The 21,015-nt window shown below is 53.0% G+C and overlaps 1 protein-coding gene across 1 annotated transcript; it reads left to right on the top strand.

Annotated features, from left to right (window-relative positions):
• The first annotated feature begins 2,679 nt into the window (after positions 1 to 2,679).
• Positions 2,680 to 17,738, top strand: LOC144947039 (zinc finger protein ZIC 1-like). The gene is made up of 3 exons (XM_078876187.1): positions 2,680 to 5,238; positions 13,735 to 13,898; positions 16,418 to 17,738. Exons 1-3 carry the CDS (start codon positions 4,110 to 4,112, stop codon positions 16,730 to 16,732), a joined length of 1,608 nt encoding a protein of 535 aa, XP_078732313.1. The 5' UTR covers positions 2,680 to 4,109; the 3' UTR covers positions 16,733 to 17,738.
• Positions 17,739 to 21,015: the final 3,277 nt, after the last annotated feature.

Here is a 21,015-nt window from a genome sequence, read left to right as displayed (position 1 = left end):
TTGCGGACAATTAGCATCATCCTATTTGTGGCTACTTTCGAGAAAATGTGCGCGATGGTGTTTGTTGTTGTTGTTGTCGGTTTTTTTTCGTATCTTTAGCATCACTGAGAAAAATACGAAACATTCTACGGGAGCCGCACACATCGGGCAGAATGAGAAGATTTCGCCTCGGAGTGAACTGATTTTTTTTGACAGCGGGGGCTAATTCTAATTTCCAGTGAGATTTTTTTCTGAACGGCACAACATTGGTTCGTAGTTGAAAAACAAACGTTTGGAATTGAAATTAAAAAAATTGCCAACCTCAGAGCTGCGTCCTCCCCACGTACCTTTTTTTACACACCGGGTACCACCGGTCTGTCTCTGTATTGTACACTGCATTATGGGTAGCGTGACATACACACGCACAAACACAAAGACCCCCCCCCCACTCCGGATAGCCTTTACAGACTGTTGGGGCAAGTGCTGTTAGCGAGCACCTATGAAGGCCGGCACGGCACACGAGGCGGCGGGTGGCCAGAACCACGCCCGGCCGCCTTTGTCTCCCGCTGTTTACACACCGCACCACGTGGTCATTTGAGGCTCAGTCGACCTAAGGGGGCTGTCCCGGAACCGACAGAGCGCAGCTACGCGACCGCTCCCCCGCACACGCATTTATAACAACAACACAACACAACACGAGACGCCGCTCTATAAATCTAACGTCGCAATGCATTTCACGTTGCCCTCCGCAATGCAACGGGACGTCCACTCGCTTGCGACGCTCCCACGCGTTCTTCAACGTGCCACGCATTTGCGTATGTCAGTACGCAACACACACACACACACATATATATATACATACATGCTCGCTTCGTAATGTGCGCACGTTTGTTGCCGATTGTATGTACGGTATGGATGTGCGCGTACGTAAATACGCTGGGACGTGTACCCGTCGCTGCTACTAAATTTACGCTCAACCCGAAGTGCAAGATCGCGAAGAGACGGGGAAGGTTTTTGTTTGGTGCGAGTAGTGGTGATGGGGGAGAGAGAGAGCGGGATTGATCATGGCTGATGATGCATTGATGATGATGGTGGTAGACTGGAGCTACATTCATTACCCGTGGTGCCAGGCTAAGTGGTCGGAAGCCATCGAAGGTCGTCTTCGTATAGCACCGCGCCCACACACGGACGCGGCTGTGTTTCGCTCTGCGTGCATCTCCAACCGACACGACCGCGTTCAGCGAATTCACAACGACGGAGGCGGAGAGCGGCGGCGGCAACAGCGGCCACTCCTGAGCGCCCTGCCAACGCGCTAAGCGAGCGACGATTTCTTCCGCTGAGCAAATCGGCTTTGCCCGTCTCCACGATAGGGGCATTTCTCGATAGGGGCATTTCTCGATAGGGACATTTATCGATAGGGGTATTTATCGATAGGTGCATTTCTCGATGGGGGCATTTATCGATAAGGGGCATTTCTCGATGGGGGCATTTATCGATGGGGGTATTTCTCGATGGGGGCATTTCTCGCTCGGGGCATTTCGCGTCTCGAAAGGGCGGGCGAGCGAGCGAGCGGGCAGGACCCGCATACTGCGTTGAGTACAACATGGAAAGAAAAAACATCATCATCACTTTCGAGATGTCTCCTTCCACCGAGCAACGGGCGATGCAAATGTTTTGTTGTTGCCCGCGACGTTCCAAATCGTGTCGCCGCAAAAGCCCGGGCGACTTCGCTGCAAGGGAGCGAGGGAGGGCGAGGGGGGCAGCAGTAGAGCAGTGATGCAAACTTTCGTGCGTGCCGGGAACGTTCAAACCGAACCAAACCTGCGCAGGGCAACCGGGCAACTTCTACTGGCAAGCCGTCGTTGGGTGCGCGTGCGTGTTATTTAGTGGACTATTCACGATCATCATTATCATCATCAGATTGTAATTGAAAGACGAGGAATATTTCAAAATACTAACAAACAAACAAAAATCCCCACGACAAATCCCGTATCGCTAACGGCGGCGATGTAAATGCATCACCATGATATAAAATCATGTGTTGTGTACGAACGCGCGTGCACACCCGCCCGCGTGCACACACACCACGCGTGCACACACACCACGCGTGCACACACACCACGCGTGCACACACACCACGTGCACACACACCACGCGTGCACACACACCACGCGTGCACACACACCACGTGCACACACCCCACGTGCACACACCCCCGCGCGTGCACACCCCGCGCGCAGGCTCGCTCCTCGAGCGCGTTCTAGACGGTGTATACCTGTCAGCGACGGCCAATCAGAAGCGGCGACCAAACTGCATGTTGAAGCCCACCACCCCCCCCCCCCTTAGTCCCCCCCCCCCACCAACACCACCCACCACCGCTCTTCGAATCACCCCCCCCACCTCTCTCCCCCAATCTCCTCCCAATCCCCTCATCCTCATCCTCACGTCCCCCTCCTCCCCCTCCCCTCTGCTCCCTCCCTCAATACACCCGCCCGCCCGCCCCAAAAAAAAACACAAAAAAAGCTCCACAAACCCCAACGCCCACTTTCGCAGGCACCCAGCCCTAGCCCGCCTCACTCCCTCCTCACCCTGCCTCGCCTCTCCATCCAACTCCCCCCATCACCCGCTCGCTCGCTCCCTCCTCCTCCCTCCTCTTTCTCTCCCCCCCTCCACTCCTCCGCGTCCTCGTTTTTTTCTCTCTCTCTCTCTCCCTCTCGCCCCCCTCTCTCTCGCCACGTTTTTTGGACGAAGTGCGCCAATGGGAAAGCGGGGAGCGAGTCACGTGTCGCGGCGGAAACCGCTTTGAAGTGGCATACATCAGCGGGAGGCGCCTATCTGTCGCGCGCATTTATCTGTTGGAAGCGTCAAAGGCGATCATCCCCTAGCCGTCGAGCAAACCACGGCTCGCATCTCCCCCCGCTTCTCCTCTCCCGCTACTCTTTCTACGCTCTCTGCCTCTGCCTCTTCTTCTTACTCTCTCGTGCAGTGTGCGCGCTCGCTCGCTCTCTCTCGTTCGTGCGCTCTCTCTCTCTGCACAAGGCTCAGCGCTCTCTCGCCATCCCATCCATCGCAGAGACTTCTCGGCGGCGGCTTCTTCACTCCGCCCGCACTTAACGGGGCGAGCGTCGGACTCGGTTAACCCATCGACAAAAAAAACGGGGAGAGGGGGGGGGGCATTATTAGATAGGCAGTAGGAATATATTATTTTTAATTTTTGTTTACTTACTGTTATTCGGTTTGTTGCAACAACAACAAAAACTATTCTGCGAACGGAGGCTGCCTTTTTATTTCCGTTGTCCCGTTCTCTCGTCTCTCCTCCGCGTCTTTCTCACCATCTCCTCCGCGCTCTCGTCGCGAATTCATAGCAGATCGTCGTCGTTGTTATTGTTGTTTACTATTCTCAAGTTATTCTATTTTTTTCTAGAATCGATCTTCATTCGTAGTTGTTGTTTTTATTTTGCGAACGCGCTCAACAGACGTTTGCGCGTCTCCGTAACGACAGAAGGTGTATTCTTATTATTATTTAGAGATATAAAGAAGGTGCTGGTGGGGGGGGGGAGAGGGTAAAGCGTTAGAGAGATCGCGAGAACAACACCGCGGCGGTGTAAAGTCGGCGTAGTTGATGAAGAAGCCGCGAGAGGGAACTTACCGAAGCGTCGACTTAAAGTGACTGCGAGACGCCGCGATCTCTCTCCCTTCTCGCACCGCTCCGAAGGTAGCGGATAGCCTCAAAGCGACAGCTCCCGTATCTCCCCCCCCCCTCTCCACCCACCTCCCGTCCTCTCTCTCTCTCCACTCTCCTCTCCCGTCTGTTCGCATCGACGGAAGGTTCAAACAGAAGATATATATCGAGTGCGCGGCGCACGACACGCAGCCAGCCAGCATCGACAGCCAGCGAACGAACCGCACGACCATAAGAGACACCCCCCCCCCGCCGCCCGCCCCTTACGCACCACACGCACGCGAACGCTGCAGACACTCACACGCGCTCACACGCCAGCACACACACACACTCACGCTGCTCTCTCGCCACAGCACACACACACACACCCACGACGCAGCGCACACGCCAGCACCCGCACTCACTCGGGCTTCTCCCGAGCGGCGCCGATCGAGCGCCACCGCACGCGATGCTTCTCGAGGCGGCGCCCCAGTACCCGTCCTTGGGTCTCGGCTTCGGGCCGGCGTCCGTGCGCCATTACGCAGCTGCGTCCGGCGAGTCGTGCGAGCGCGACTCGGCGGCGATGGACGGCTACGGAGACACCGCGGCGCTCAAGCTGGGCTCGGAGCTCGGCGCCGGGCAGCCGTCGGCGTTCGTGTCGCAAGCGTCGGCCGGCTACTCCGCGGCCATCGGCGCTCACGGACCCCACGCGCACCCGGCGCCCGTGGGCTCGTACGGAGCGGCCGCGGCGGCTGCCGCTGCGGGCTTCGGCGCCTCGGCCGCCAATCGCTCCGACTTTCTCTTCCGCAACTGCGGCTTCGGAGACGCTGCTGCGGCTGCGGCGGGCGGTCCCGCTCAGCACGGCGTCTTCGCCCCCACGGGCAGCTTCTCCGGGCAGCAGGCTCTGGACGCGGCCGCGGCCGCAGCCGGACACCTCCTCTTCCCGGGACTGCACGAGCAAGCGAGCGCGGCTCAGCATCCCCACCACCCGCACCACCACCCGCACCACCACCACCATCCGCACCACCACCCGCACCACCACGCGCACCACCACTCCTCGAACGCGCACTTGCTCGGCGGGCAATTGCGCCTCGGCCTCGCCAATGACTCCTACGGACGGGCTGATCGCTTCGGACAAGTGGCCGGCGGACGAGGAGACCCCTACGCGGCTGCGGCTGGGGCGCCGCTGCACGGCTACGTGAATATGGCCGCGCATCACCACCACCATCATCATCACCCGGCGGCCGGAGCGGGCGCCTTCTTCCGCTACCTGCGCCCTCAGCTGAAGCAGGAGCTCGTGTGCAAGTGGATAGAGCCGGAGCTGGTGAAGAAGCAGCCCTGCAACCGCGTGTTCAGCACCATGCACGAGCTGGTGACGCACCTGAGCGTGGAACACGTGGGTGGGCCCGAGCAGGCCAACCACGTGTGCCACTGGGACGAGTGTCCCCGCGAGGGGAAGCCCTTCAAGGCCAAGTACAAGCTGGTGAACCACATCAGGGTGCACACGGGCGAGAAGCCCTTCCCGTGCCCCTTCCCCGCCTGCGGCAAGGTGTTCGCTCGCTCCGAGAACCTCAAGATCCACAAGAGGACGCACACAGGTAAACGGCACTCCGCTTGCGAGAGTGTGTGTACACGTGTGTGTGTGTATGTACACGTGTGTGTGTGTACACGTGTGTGTGTACACGTGTGTGTATGTGTACACGTGTGTGTGTACACGTGTGTGTGTACACGTGTGTTTTTAAACGTGTTTTTTTAATCGTGTGTACACTCGAGTGTGTGTGTGCACACGTGTGTGTATTTAGGTGTGAGCGTGTGCACACGTGTGTGGACACGTTTATGCGTACGTGTGTGTAAGCATGCGTGCGTTTGAGTGTGAATGTGTGCGAGCCGTGTTTTGAGTGTTAACACACGCCTATGTGTGCGTGTTTTTAAGCGTGATAACGCATGTGTTTGTGTGTGTCTTTACCAGTGTGTACGTACATTATTTGCATGTGTGTGTGTGTTTGTTTACAAGTGTGTGGGCGTGCGTGCAATGTATAATGTGTTTTCTCGCAGTTGCAACTCGTACGCGATTGTTTACGAGATGTGCGTGTGTGCACGCGTGTGTACGTGCGCTCACGTCTGTGTATTTACGGGTGTGTGAGTGTGTGTACACGTGCTCACGAGAAATGTGCAAAAGTACTTAGCGAGTACAAGCGGAATTGGCGGTGTGCGCACAGCTTTTAAGTCAATGTGTTAACATACACATGTACACACATACACACACACACATTACATACACACACGCACACGCAAACAGGCACAAACAATCGCACGCACATGCATACACACAAACATACGTACATAAATGCACACAATCATACGTACGTGCACACAGATACACACAAAAATAATGTAAACATACACATTCGTACTCATATACATAACATACACAAGTAGACAAACCACACATAATACATACGTAGTGATGTACAGACATAGAAATGACGTTTTCACGTTTGAGACAAACATTATTTTGTTGGCTTAAAATTACAACAATTATTATTTAAATTATAATTATTGGAATGCTCTTTGCTGTTACGTTCGCCGTCCTGTTATCATCGAGCAGAAACAAAAAAATAATTTGTACAATTATTTAAATTTCCTTATGCGCTTTGCTTTCAGCTAGTGCGCTGTCAAACTTTTTGGTTGTTTGTGGTTTGTGGGGGCGGGAGAAAGTCTACGGCCGTGGTGGTGGTTGGGGTTGTATTGCTGTGTTCTTGTTTACAAACAATCTGGAAACGCGCGTTTGCGGCTCTTTCGGTGGCGGCGGCGTCATCGTCTACTGCTGCTGCTTCCCCGGCAATCTTTGCGCGGTGAAGTCGTCGTCGATTTGTGCTCGTCCCATTGGTACAATGTCGCGCTTCACGATCCACCCACGGTCAGCAGGCACCACCGCCACACTCTCTACTGCTAGCCTATAGCCTAGACCCCCCCCCCGCTCCCTAGTTGTGTACACAGCGCGGCGCGAATGTGTATCACACCCCCCGATTATAATGCAAATACGGAGATCGCGCGTGTAACAGACTGTTGGGCCAAGTGCTGTTGGCGAGTAGCACCTGTTTATGTGTCTGTGTCTCTCTCTCTCTCTCTGTGTGTATATACACAGAGAGAGAGAGAGAGACACAAGCACGAGTGTACACAACGTGGCGACGTGGGCACGCGTGGTCGAGTGTGAGCCGCTGCTGCTGCACCAGCCCTCAATGTGTCACTTCGGGTTATTCGTCACCGCCGCCGATAAATCCCTATTTTCGTAGTTGTTATTGTTGAAGAAAGAAAATCGGCTGCTCGCTCGCATTGCCTACAAACTGACCGCGGGACGTAAATAAGCGAGTCGCCTGCGAGAACTTCCAACAACAACAAAAACAACAACAATAACATGGGCCCGAACCGACGCGGTGCTGGGGTCGGGATGCCTTTTGCGTTCCTCTGGGCCGTGGGCCACGGTTCGAGTTGGGGTCCCCGGGTGACGGACACTCAGAGAGGCGTGAGAGGAGGGGAGTTTGTGTGTGTGTGTGTCGAGGGAGGGGGGGGTTGAGTTAGAGAAGGGATCTCGGCTGAGTTGCGTGTCTGCGTGTAGCAGATGGTTGTTGGATGCTTGTAGAGGAGGCGGGGATTCGAGTGGCTGGTATCTCTCGGCACGCTCACGAAGCGTGCCGAGATTTGCCGTTCTGGATGAATTTACGGCGTCGAAATGGAAAGCAGATGCTGCCGATAGGTTGTTGGGCGCATGGGTTTGGGTGGGAGAAGGGTAGAGAAGTGGAGGAAGTAGGGCGGGGGTGTGTTGGGATGTGAGAAGTCGTGGACAACACACGCGAACCATTGCAGGGCTTGCGTCCTTTTTATCAGCTCCGTCGAAGCCATGATGGCGACCCGCTCGAAGTACAAGGCGTGCCTCGTGTCGACAACGAACCTTAGCTATCGTGCGCAAGTCGAGGGGGGTAGCGACTTGTTATTGAGGGATGATTTGGTGGGTTCAGGGTGGAGGTGTTGTGGGGGGGTAAGAGCTGGGACTGGTGTTCAACTCAGGCTAGGCACGTAGCGAGTGAGCGCGGAAGCGAGACGATAACGTTGGGGGGGGGGGATGTGAAGGGCACGAGGCTGGCTCGATCGGGGTTCGCGTTCCGCTAACCCCTGGCGCTAACGTAACACAGCGCAGGGCTGCATCTCAAGACGTGCACTCGTAGGCAGCCGTAATTGGGGGTAGCTGATGTCTTTATCTTTGGACTAACGAGGTGGTGGCAAGGGGCGGGCTGGTCCACTGTGGGGGCCAGGGCATCCGTGAGTAGACTCTGTAAGCACGAGCCCCCCCCCCCCCCCTATTTGTGAATGACAATTGTTTTGTTTTGGACGTCGGGGTGGGGGGGCATTATTTAGCGAGAATGTAGTGATGAAATTGCAGCATGCTCTAATATATATGTATATATTATCGAAGTGGTAATATTTATTTTTGGAATTATTTGTTTTCGTGATTAGGACCGTGTTGTATTTTAAGTTTATTTAGATATTTAAAAAAATTGCTAATAAATTGTACGAAATACAGATATATATTTTGCGTAATTGTGTATTAAGTTTGCACTCTGAAAGAAAAAAGAAATAGGCGTTATATTATTTATTGACGCAATTAAATCGCTTGTATTTTTGGACCGTGAATTTCGTGTATTTAGTATATAGCGGATATTTGAAGAATATTAATCCATGATAATTTCACAACTATTGCCAATGTAACATCGTATAATTTCGACAAATTAAAAACAAACGCAATATATAAGGGCAATATAATAATTACGCATATGCACTGCGTACATAATTCACAATATACTACTACTCTGTACATGCAAGTACATGCGAAATGCGCATACGTATATTAACCTAACACCTTGGTTTAATTTTAAACGGTAACCATGAAACGAGTAATCATGTTATTTAATTTTAGTCCGTAACAACGCATTCTCAAGGGCTGCGTTAGATATCGCGTTGGACAAGACAGCCAACTTTAAAGTCTGCCGTTTGACCACTCTTGAGTAGCTGCTTTATCGCCCCGGCCGATGCTTGTGCTTTTGAATGTCAATACACTAATAACAATAATACCATGACGGACTGCCTTGTGTGGCTTGTATTTTACAACATTTGAAATGACAATTGATTATCATAGTAATTATTATCTGAATTATAATTAGCCGTTCGATAATTAATTGAGAGCGCGCGTGGACACGAAGACCACCCCCTTCCCCGTATAGCATCAACAGACGTTGCGGGCAAGTGATGCAAGCGAGTAGCAGCGATGAAGGCAGGGCGGGTGGCTAGCACCACGCCCGGCCGCCTTTGTCTCCCCTAGTGACGATGTTTACACGTTGCACGGTACACCATCGCAGCGCATAGATTGTTCGTCTTATTAATAATCACATTATCCTATCCTCCGTAAGTGTGTGTGCGCATGATTAAAAAAACACACATGGCGAGCGAGTTTGCTTAAAGTTGGCGAGATGGGGGGCTGAAATGGCCGTTCCGTGTCTTGTTGTGCAGACGCTCCGATAAATGAGATCCAATTAAGGGGGGATACGGTAATCGAAAGGGAAAACTCAATTAACGTTTTTCAACCGCAACAGTTTTTTTAATGAGCGCAAATGTTTCACAGTTAAGAGACGTTACCGCGCACCGATTCGTTGTATTATATAGCAGTAACAGCTTATGTCAAATTACATTTATGTATATACAGTAGGCTTAAACTTTGTTAGGGGATGTGTTAGAAACTGTCCGCCTCCAAAGACAAAGATCACCCGTATAGCTCGAGCATACTTTTGGGGCAAGTGCTGTTAGCGAGGACCTATGAAGGCCGGCACGGCACACCTGGGGGTGAGTAGCCAGCACCACGCCCGGCCACCTTTGTCTCCCCAGTGACGATGTTTACGCAGCGCACCGTACTCATTTGAGGCTAAGTCTACGTAGGGGAGGCCCAGGACCGGTTTAGATATCCGTCACCAGTGTTGGCCGTGAGCTGGAATCGAACTGGGGTCGCCGGGTTCGAAGCGCAGCGTAGCGCTAACCGCTACACTGTCGTTCCACACATATACATACGCGCATACACACGGGGGTCTGTTTAACTATATTTCACCACGCTGGTTAACGAGCCAAAGTCGACCTCGGCCCAGAACCGGTACAGAAAATCGTCACTGGTATCGGCGGGAATCCCCCGTGTAGCCTTAACAGACTGTAGGGGCAAGTGCTGTTAGCGAGCACCTCTGAATGCCAGCACAGCACACAACGGGGTGGGTGGCCAGCACCACGCCCGGCAGCCTTTGTCTCCCCAGTGGCGATTGTTTACACAGCGAACCAGATACTCATTTGAGGCTGAATCGACCTAGAGGAGGCCCAGGACCGGTTCAGATAATCGCTGGTTTGGTGGCCGTGAGCGGGAATCGAACTCGGTTCAGCGGGTTTGTAGCGCAGCGTAGCGCCAGACCACTGCGCAAACTCCCTCCACGCTCGCACACGCATGTCCACTGATGTACGCATGTCCACCGATTCGCGAGCACACGTACACAAACACACGCATTCTCAGACACTCGCACCGATACACGCACCCACACACTCACACATACACACAGCAGTGTAGAAGATACCGTGCACACACACGCACATTCACAAACCTATACACGCACACAAAGACAGAGATATACATACAATCGTTGCAATCACACTCACACATACTGAGTCACATTAAAGAAAAAACAATGCGTACTGACCGATAAACACACAAACGCACACAACGTACACACGCCCCAACGCATACATCATTGCGTACATACATGCACACACACACACGTGGGCACACGCAGACGCACATGCATGCGCACAGACAAAAAGACACCCACGCATCGCCTTTGAACGGACTGTTGGGGCAAGTGCTGTATGCGAGCATCGATAATAGAGACACGCCAATACACCCACGTTTAACCTGAGCCGACTAGCTGGGGCATCAATACACAAAGACAACGTACGCAGTGCGTAAACAACAACAACAACAAACAACGCCATGCCGTTCGCCACTAAGTGGCGGTGACGTCACCACGGCGCTCGTGACGGGATGGGGGGAGCAAGATGGTTCGGAGATGTTAACTACCTCGCCTGGTACACAGGAGGTCGTGGGTTCTATCCCGACCCTGACGATGCCTGCTGTTGCATATTTGGACTTTGCGTGTGTCTCTCATCACCATCACGGTGGCTAGGAGATGTTAACTACCTCGCCTGGTACACAGGAGGTCGTGGGTTCGATCCCGACCCTGGCGATGCCTGCTGTATATTTGGACTTTGCGTGTCTCTCTCATCACCATCACGGTGGCTAGGAGATGTTAACTACCTCGCCTGGTATGCAGGAGGTCGTGGGTTCCATCCCGACCCTGACGATGCCTGCTGCTGTACATTTGGACTTTGCGTGTCTCTCTCATCACCATCACGGTGGCTAGGAGATGTTAACTACCTCGCCTGGTATGCAGGAGGTCGTGGGTTCCATCCCGACCCTGACGATGCCTGCTGCTGTATATTTGGACTTTGCGTGTCTCTCGCAGTGGTGGCGTGAAATGTTCTCCGGGTCCTCCGGGTTTAACCTCTGTATATGAAATCAAACATCACGCGTTCAGAGGTTTTGGCTGCTATACATCGCGTTTTCCACGTGATAAGCCACTTCGTCGAGCTATCGTTTGTGGCCAGGTGGTTTCTAAAAAAGAGCTATACAGCTCAGTGGGGCATTACCTGATAAAATATGAAGGAAAAATATATAAAAAATATACAGTTTAGCTTGAGGTTCAGTTTGAGGACGTCACGGTAAGAGGTCACGGGGACAGACCCCAGGTGCCATGAATGAAGACGCATTATTGACCCTTCCCGTAGGAGAGAGAGAGAGAGAACGCCAAGTCGGACTAAGTACTGACACGTTGTGAACTCTCCACTCAAACTGCTTCTCTCAACTCTTTCCCGGCCTACCCGGGAACGGCGCACAGAATACCGCTCATCGACACAGCAATGCGTACACGGGGCTTGCTGATGAGTGGCAATAGACGCGCAGCGTACCGCCGGTTGTGGTTCGGTTCATCGCGATTGAGAGGGTGGGGGGAGGCTTTGATCTTGGGTCGGAAAGGCGATGTAATTTATGTTTATAATATTATTAACGAGTGTGTGTGTGCGTCGAATCATCCCGAATTGCGCGTGTGCAGTAAACATCGCCATTAGGGAGACAAAGGCGGCCGGGCGTAGTGCTGGTAACTCGTGTGCCACAGTGCCGGCCCTCATAGGTGCTCGCCAATAACAGCTCTTGCCCCAATAACCTGCTAAGGCTATAAGGAGGGAAATTTGTCTTTGTGTGTATTGGTTTCGCTCAGACGTATCTGTCAATCATACGATTTGTGTCTATTTATTTAGATTGAAATGCAAGTTTCTGAACGTTATTTTAGCGAACTTTGAAGAATAAAAAAAAATAGAGATCGAACTTAATCAACATCCCCTACACGTTTCTGAAATCGAAAAATAGAATCGGTGCTTGAACATTTGTGTCCGTGTATACGTGCGTGCGTGTGACGGGCGTGGTGCAGGCCACCCACCCCCTCGTGTGCCGTGCCGGCCTTCATAGGCGCTCGCTAACAGCACTTGCCCCAACAGTACGCTAAGGCTATCCGGGGGTCTTCTTTCTTTGTTGTATAAGTGCTCGCTCCCAGCACTTGCAGCAACAGTTTTAAAGTCTATACGGGGTGATGTTTGTATTTTGTATGTAGGTATACATGTGCGCATGCATGCATGTATGCGCGTGTTGAAATAAGAGACGCTGTTGATTTGCGTATGCACGTCGTGCGAACCTATGTTAGCGGATTTATTATTTTTGAATTTGCCTACATGTGAGTAATACTCATGTATGTACGTCTTCGTGTACAGTACAGTACTATACGTGTGCTCATCAGGATATATGTGTACGAGTATATATATATACGTGTGTGTGTGTGTGTGTAACGCGGAGAGGGGGGGTAGTTGTGCGTGATGAGCGCACTATGCCACGAACCCAGAAAACCCGAGTTCGATTCCCGCTCACAGTAAACATCAGTGGCGACAACCTGAACCACATTGACGCGAGCGGCCGCGTAACTGGCGCTCGATCGACTAGAACCGGTGCTGGGCCTCCCCTATATCGACTCAGCCTGAAGTGGGTATAGCTGGTGCGGTTGCTGGCTACACGTGCACCATCGTGCGCCGTGCCACCTTCACAGTCGCACTCGCGAACGGCGCTTGCCGCAAAGGTCTCGTGAAGCGATGAAGGGCGACCTTTGTGCAGATTGTCGCGAGCGGCAGTGTCGTGGTGAGTGTGAGAGCTTGGGGGGGGGGGGGGGGGGCGGCACAGCTGCAACAGATTTCGGTGGTCCGAGATCGAGTCAAACTCACGGCCACCACCAGCAAACGGAACTTGGGAGGCAAAGGCGCTCGCTCAGAGCACTTGCCCGTCCGTAATTAGTTGTATTGTCCTGTATGTGTGCGTGTGCGTGTCTATGAATGTGTATACTGTGTATATGTGTGTACATGCATGAGTGTGCCAAGCTGTGGTGTTGTGGTTAGCGCCCGATGCCAAGAGCAACGGCTTATCCGATTTCGATTCCCGCTCACGGCCAACACCAGCGGCGATCATCTGAACCGATGCTGGGCCTCCCGTAGGTCGACTCGGCCTCAAATGAGTACCCGGTGCGCCGTGTAAACATCGCCGCGAGGGATATAAAGACGGCCGAGCCTGGTGCCGGCCACCCCACCCCCTCGTGTGCCGTTCGGGCATTCAAAGGCGCTCGCTAACAGCACTTGCCCCAACAGTCTGAAGGCTTTCCGACTGGAGTCTTTGTACGCGTGTGTGTAGTCTTTGTGTCTTTGCGGTGCTTCACTGGTCCCTGCTACTCCCAGCACTTGCCCCCCACCCCCGAAGGCCTGTTGAGGCTACACGGGAGAACCTTCATCTGGTGCGTAACTCGAGTGGTGCACCTCAACCCCCTCCGCTGACGCCCCCCCCCCCTTCCCCACCGATGCAGGCGAGAAGCCGTTCAAGTGCGAGTTCGAGGGCTGCGACCGCCGCTTCGCCAACAGCAGCGACCGCAAGAAGCACATGCACGTGCACACGTCGGACAAGCCCTACTTCTGCAAAGTGTGCGACAAGTCGTACACGCACCCCAGCTCCCTGCGCAAGCACCTCAAGGTTAATTTACGCACGCGCGCGCTCGCACACACACGCACGTGTACATGTGTGTGTACGCACGCACACACATGTGCGCACACACATACACACGTGTACACACACGTGCGTATGTGTGTGCGCATGCACGTGTGTACAGACATATACACACGTGTGCGTACGTACACGTGTGTGTACGTATGCACACGTACACACACGTGTCCGTACACACACGCATGCTACTGAACCGGTCCTGAGGTCCACTCAGCCTTCAACGAGTGCCTGGCGCGGTGTGCAAGCACAAAGATAAAGAGCCCCCGTATAGCCTTTAACAAACCTTGGGGGGAGGGGGGAGGGGGGGGGCAAGTCCTGTCAGCGAGCACCTATGAAGGCCGGCACGGTACACGAGTTGGTGGGTGGTCAGCACCACGCCCAGCCGCCTTGATCTCCCTAGGTACTATTTTAAGACTGAGTCGACCTAGGCTAGGCCCAGGACCGGTTCAGATAATCGCCACCGGTGTGTGTACATACGTGCGCACACACACACACACACACGGATACATAACACGCGTACACACTCACGAACACCCACGCCACGTGTATAGTGTCGTGTAAACGCAGACGTCTGTACACACACAAACCCACGCGTGTACACAAAGACCCCCAGCTCCCCGCGCAATTCACGTGTACACAAAGACAAATATCCCCCGTGTAGCCGACATTGGCTTTCCGGTCGAACAATGCCGCGGTACACGAACACACAACCACGCGGATACACACGTTGTGGACAAAGATAAAGATCCACCGTATAGCCTTAACAGACTGTTGGGGCAAGTGCCGTTAGCGAGTAGCACCTATGAAGGCCGGAACGGTACACGAGGGGGTGGGTGGCCAGCACCACGCCCGACCGCCTTTGTCTTTCCAGTGGTGATGTTTACACACCGAACCAGGTACTCATTTGAGGCTGAGTCGACCTAGGGGAGGCCCAGGACCGGTTCAGATAATCGTCACTGGTGTTGGCCGTGAGCGGGAATCGAACCCGTGTCGCCGGGTTCGTAGCGCAGCGCGCTAACCGCTACACACACACACATACATGCGTACACACATGTGTACACACGTGCCCACACACACGTGTACTCACACGCACGAGAGCGAGGGGGCCAGGCGAGGAAGCGAGGGGAGGGGTGGGGGAGGTCTGAGACGCGGGGAACAGTCGATGAGGTTGGGGAAGATGGAGGGGACGGGTGATTGGGATGGGAGTGAAGGGGAGTGGTGGTGGGGGTTGAGGGGTGGTGGTGGGGGTATGGGGGGGGTACCTCCCCCCCCTCCTGCCCGCTCCTCCCCCCTCCTCCTCCCCCCCCGACACCCTAAAAGTTGCTGCTGTTGCTGATCGCGCAGCTCAGCAGCGTGGCCATTTTGCAATGAAAAGAGATTCGCGTGTTGCCGCTCTGAGTCTTCTTCCACTGCGGTGCAGCACGCACGCGCACGCACGCGCACGCACGCGCACGCACGCGCACGCACGCGCACGCACGCGCACGCACGCGCACGCACGCGCACGCACGCGCACGCACGCGCACGCACGCGCACGCACGCGCACGCACGCGCACGCACGCGCACGCACGCGCACGCACGCGCACGCAAATATCCCCCGTGTGTAGCCTGCGGGGGCAAGGGCGCGCTAGTTTGCGAGCGCCTATTGAGGCCGTCACGGAGGCCTGCACGAGGGTTCGTGGGTGGGTGCGGCCGGTTTCAAACATTACAACCCCCGATGTCTCCGCTCGTGTTTTGTTTAGGGCGGAGTCGACCTAGGGGAGGGAGGCCTCGGCACCGCTTCTGATATCCAAGCGCCACTAACGTTGTGCCATTGGCCATGAAACGGAAATCAGGTCGGGCGCGGGTTCCAAGTCGCAGTGATTTAGCCACTGCGCCCACCGCTCCACGTGTTACACACATATATGTAGGTGCACAGACAAAGGTCCCCCGTATAGTCCGCACGGGATTTTGGGGGCAAGTGTTGTTTGCGAGAACCTATGAAGGCCGACACGGCACACGACGGAGGTTGGGTGGGGGGGGGTCAGCAACCAACACTCGGCCGCCTTTGTCTCCCCTGTAGTGATGATGTTCACACACCCACACCAGCTACTCAGCCTTAAATGAGTACGAATTTATATTGTGTACATAGTCAAATACTTACAAATGTGTGTGTGTGTGTGGGGGGATGATGGGGGAGCGGAAGTATAGTTGTTTGCACGCTGCGCTACGAACCTGGCGACCCAAGTTCGAATCCAGCTCACGGTCACCGACAACCATTGACGATTATTTGAACCAGCCCTGGGCCTCCGCTAGATCGACTCAGCCGTCAAATGAGTGCCTCGTGGTGTGTGTAACCATATATAGGCGACGTTTCTGGCAATCGCCCCTCTTCAAGAATACAACCTCGAGACTCAAATGACATCATTAGCATTCACCAAACTGCAATACGCCAAATGATGACAACGAGCATTCAAATAACAACGAATACGGTCCTCGCTCTTTCTTTCCAGGTTCACGAATCAACCCCGCAGGGCTCGCAACCTTCCCCAGCCACCAGCTCGGGCTACGAGTCATCCACGCCGACCTCCCTCGTCTCCCCCGCCGGCGGCGAAGGGGCAGCCACCGCAAACGCCGGGGTTCAGCAGCAGCAGCAGCAGCAACCTCCAGGGGCAGTCGTGGGGGGAGGAGGAGGAGGTGTAGGAGGGGGGCCGCCCCCCTCCCACCAGTCGTCGCAGCCCACCCAGGTCCCTGGCGCCCACACGGGCGTACCCCCTTGTCCCGCCACCCCCTTCTTTTCGGCCAACTTTAGCGAGTGGTACGTCTGATGCCGACGCCGACGCCGCCGCCCAACGGGAGAGAGAGAGAGAGAGACGCGGAGACTCGCGGGCACCCGGCATCGCTTGCCGTGGGGTTGGCCCCGAGACACCAACGCGCTGTTCCCCTGTTCTGCTTCGCTCCGGCTTTCTTTTCTCTCCTTCATAACCATCACCCCCCCCCCCCATCACGCTCCTCCGCCATCCCCCCCCCCCGTTCTCCTTCCCTACCCCCGATATTTGCTTTAACAAGGGCTCTGGGAATTGGACTGGGAACGCGCACGTAATGATCATTTGCAAACATGCCCGGCGCTCTGCAATTACCGCTACTAAGGCTGCCTCCTGCCTGATTACGTTTGCAATGAGTCCTTCGCCGCAGTTGTTGCGATTACTATTATGATTTTTCATTTTACGAGCCAAGTGAGAGAGAGAGAGAGATATTGGGAAGAGAGAGAGAGAGAGACGCGGTAGGAGGAGAGAGGGGGGCAAGCACGCCGTCGGGCAGTGATGCGGTGCGCGATGGGGTTGTGGGCAAGGATGGTGGCACAGTGGCGGTGATTAAACGAGGAAATTCATCTCTGCCACCCCATCATACCCCCCCCCGCCTCTCTCCAAACTCATCCGCTCAACTTCATGAGCCCCCCCTCCCTGCCCCCGAATTTTCACCACCACCCCCAACACCCCCACCACCTCTCTCCCTTCACACGGAACACTGGAACGTATTAATTTAATCGACTGGAGTATTTATTTTTTCGAGTGTACATAACTGTGCTGTAAATTGTCCGCGATGGGCATAACGCCCTATATACTATTGCAGTGACACAATTTGTTTGTTATACTAAGGATTGTTTTCTTTTTATTTGGGTGGGGGGGGGGTACGGAGATGGTTTAATTTGACGTTTAGAGGGTGCAGAGTTTGATTTCAAACGTCGTTAATGTCGCTGTTGTGTGTCGCTGTCGATTGTTGATGTTGCTGTTGATGTTCATGTTGCTATAATAATTATTAATATTATTTTCACGTGCGGATGTGAATATTTGATGTGCTTTTTTGGGGGGGGGGGGGTGGTGGGGTGGGTGGGTGGGTGGGTGGGGGGCGGATGGGTATACTTTTCCCCCAGGAATGGATCTTGACATTTTATTGTTCCTTGTTTTGTAAAAGATAACTATATAACTGTAATGTTAAAGGAAACAACAAAAAAAACACAACACAAACAAATTTACATCGTGCCAAAGTCATTCTCAGTACCACATGTCAGAGTATATTGTAATGTATATATTTAGATGTTGGAAAAAAAATATCTCCTTTCATTGTCTGGTAACATTTTTATATATATATAGGCATAGTGATTGTCATGGAATAGCGGACATTATCGTAGGCGTCATTGTTCGTGAATAACTTTTAAATGTGAAGAAAAAAATACATTACACGGTTATCCTATTTATTGGAATGTAACTTATTAGCTGGTATTAGTCATCACAATAGGTCAGTCAATATTTATATGTTTTTAAGGGCGGTGTGTGTGTGGGGGGGGTTTGGGGGAGGGGTGGGTCTTGAACGACGTGTGCAGTATTAATTGTCTTCATCACAAAAAGAGGTGCATTGTAATTGGTAGTCTTTAGTCTACATGTCAATAAACATCGTACTATCAAACGCACCGTCCTGGAAGCTGGTTTACAGTTTGCTTTCGCTTTGCTCATTGTTTCCCGTGTACGATCACGCTTCTCTCCCTCCTCCCTGCTATATAAACACAACGCTGACGATTGCAAACAAACAACAACAACAACATTTATAATACTTGTGTTGGCAGTGTCCCGCCCACCCCCCCTCCTCCTCCAAACCTGGGGAGGCCACGTGAACGCGCACCGACCAAATTTTCAATCCCAGGGCCTCGGCCGTTCACGCGAGACAGAGAGAGGAGGAGGAGGAGGGCTGGAAAAATGAATCAACAAACGACCGCCACCTCGCGCACGGAAACACGTGTTTACAATTACGTTAACTATGTACCGCTCGTATCGTCGCTTAATTCGGAAGCATTTACAGGAGGCATCACATTAATTACCGCTGTAATGTATTGAGGGGGGGAGGAGGGCGGGCGGGCAGGCCAGAGGAGGAGGGAAACGGAATGGGTTGCGTTGAGTTGCCTTGAGAAGCCAAGTGGGGGGGTGGGGGGGGTCTAGCTATGATTAATCGCCCTGCTAAGTACATTGTACCTCCAAGCAATTCCATATTGCAGTCGCTTAAATTGCCTGCCGTCTTTAGCCAGTCAATTACCTTGTGGCATTAATTATTTCCGAAAATTTATCCGTCGTTCTTTTGAAAAAAAATCATAAACGCGAGTTGCGAGTTGCGAATGGTCTCGGCCGAGTACATCGACCGGTTCGTATCAATCCCGTTCATGCGACACCGCAGCGGATTGGAAGGGGGGGGGGTTGTGGGTTGAGAATGCATCTGGGATTTGGTTAGCGTTGACATCGGCATTACCCTATTCACCCGTAATTTTTAATTCACTTGTCCCGCACTCAAAACCTTAAGGGCCAGATGCATCACCCGTGACATGATCGTGTTATTTCGCCAACCCCTTCCCCCCCCCCACCCGCCGCCTTTGTCTTTACGAGATTTGTTGGTGTTGAGTTGTGGGGAGTGTCAGGCTGCAATGGGTTACCTATACACCATATATGTTCTATTCTACAATACAAATATATGTGCTTATGGTGGGGGGGGGGGGGGGTGGCGCGTTTAGTGCAAAAAGGTTAACGCGCTGCGCTCCGAACCCTGCGAGCCGAGTTCCATTCCCGCTCACGGCCAATGTTATCTGAATCGGTTCCGGGCCTCTCCTAGGTCGACTCGGCCTCAAATGAGTACCCTTGTGCCGCGTGTAAACATCGCCACTGGGGGAGACAAAGGCGGCCGGCCGTGGTACTGGCCACCCACCCCCTCGTGCTCACCCACCAAACGTATAACGAGGTTGAGGGTGCGTTTGCACGCCATTCATTGCGTTATTGCGTTGAACCGGTGGCTCCCCGCGGTGTATATGGAGTGCTCTCACCAACAACCCGTGTTCATCCGGCGGCGTTTCTTTAAAGGGTCTGGTTCTATTGATGAGACCCAGAAGGCCGAAGCCGGTCCAGAGTGACCTCGCCTGATCAAATAATGCCACTTGATCAAATCGTGTCCCACAAAAACGAATAGGTTTAATGGACCACAATGTGACCTCCGAGATGTAAATGTATCGTGAAACCCGCCACCACCCGACACGGCCCGTTCTTAAGGTTTGTCGCGTCAAACAAAACACGCCATTTCGCAATTGGAGTAAATGTTAAATTTGTTTAATTTGTGTACGAATACAGAACGGGGTACAGAGAACTGTTCTACAATAGCTGGCCGTCGCGTTCAACAGCTGAATACGAAATCGCGCGCGCGTGTGGACGTGGTGTGTGTGTGGACGTGGTGTGTGTGTATGTACGATGCTAACCGTGTTAGATGTACACATAGCCGTTTCATTGCAACAATATCACCGGTGGTACGTGTGCAGTGCTGTGTGCATGCTGTGTGTGTATATGCTGTGCTGTGTGCATGCTGTGTGTATACGCCATTATGTGTTGTGTAAACACTATGCATGATTTCTGCTTTGTACATGGTGTGTGAAAATACTGATGCTGTTTTCTCTACATAGGGTAGGTGTATGCTATGCTGTGTACATGTGTGTGTTTCAGGACCCATGTCAGTGGCGAATATTTGAAAGAGTCATGGTCATCCGCAATGTCGACTCAGTCTTAAACGAGTAACCTGGCGTGATATGTATAAAATATCAGCACTGGGGAGACAAAGGCGGCCACGTGTAGTGTTGGCCACCCCTGGTGTGCCGTGCCGGACTTGATAGGTGCTTGCTAACAGCACTTGCCCCCGACATTCTGTTAAAGACTATTCGGGGACATTTGTCTTTGTGTATATGTTCAGCTTTGTATGTGGGCTGTGCGTATGTGCTGTTCTACATACGCAATGTCTGTAATGTGCTGTGCCATTTACACGTAGTGCAAGTGTTGTGCTGTATACATTGTGGGTACTGTATCTGATATGTTGTGTATATGGCGTGTGTGTCTATATGCTGTATTGCGTACATGTTGTGTTTTTACGCACTAATCTTAATTTAGGAGCTTTCGTGACTGCAGGAATTATTCTTTGGTTCTTTTCGGTTAAGTCACGTCTAAAAATAAAATAATAAATTAAAATAAAATAACATATTACGACGTTTCGATTGCAACACAAAGAAATAGCAACAAAAATCTAACTAGAA

Source organism: Lampetra fluviatilis, chromosome 43 (genome assembly GCF_964198595.1).
Source record: "Lampetra fluviatilis chromosome 43, kcLamFluv1.1, whole genome shotgun sequence".
Classification (NCBI taxonomy): Eukaryota; Metazoa; Chordata; class Hyperoartia; order Petromyzontiformes; family Petromyzontidae; genus Lampetra; species Lampetra fluviatilis.
Note: the sequence above shows the minus strand (reverse complement) of the source record. Positions and strands in the feature narration are given on the sequence as shown.

Coding starts and splice junctions, on each gene's coding strand:
- LOC144947039 (XM_078876187.1), top strand. CDS start 4,110: ATGCTTCTCGAGGCGGCGCCCCAGTACCCGTCCTTGGGTCTCGGCTTC. Junction 5,239..13,734: donor CCACAAGAGGACGCACACAG/GTAAACGGCACT, acceptor CCACCGATGCAG/GCGAGAAGCCGTTCAAGTGC. Junction 13,899..16,417: donor CCCTGCGCAAGCACCTCAAG/GTTAATTTACGC, acceptor CTTTCTTTCCAG/GTTCACGAATCAACCCCGCA.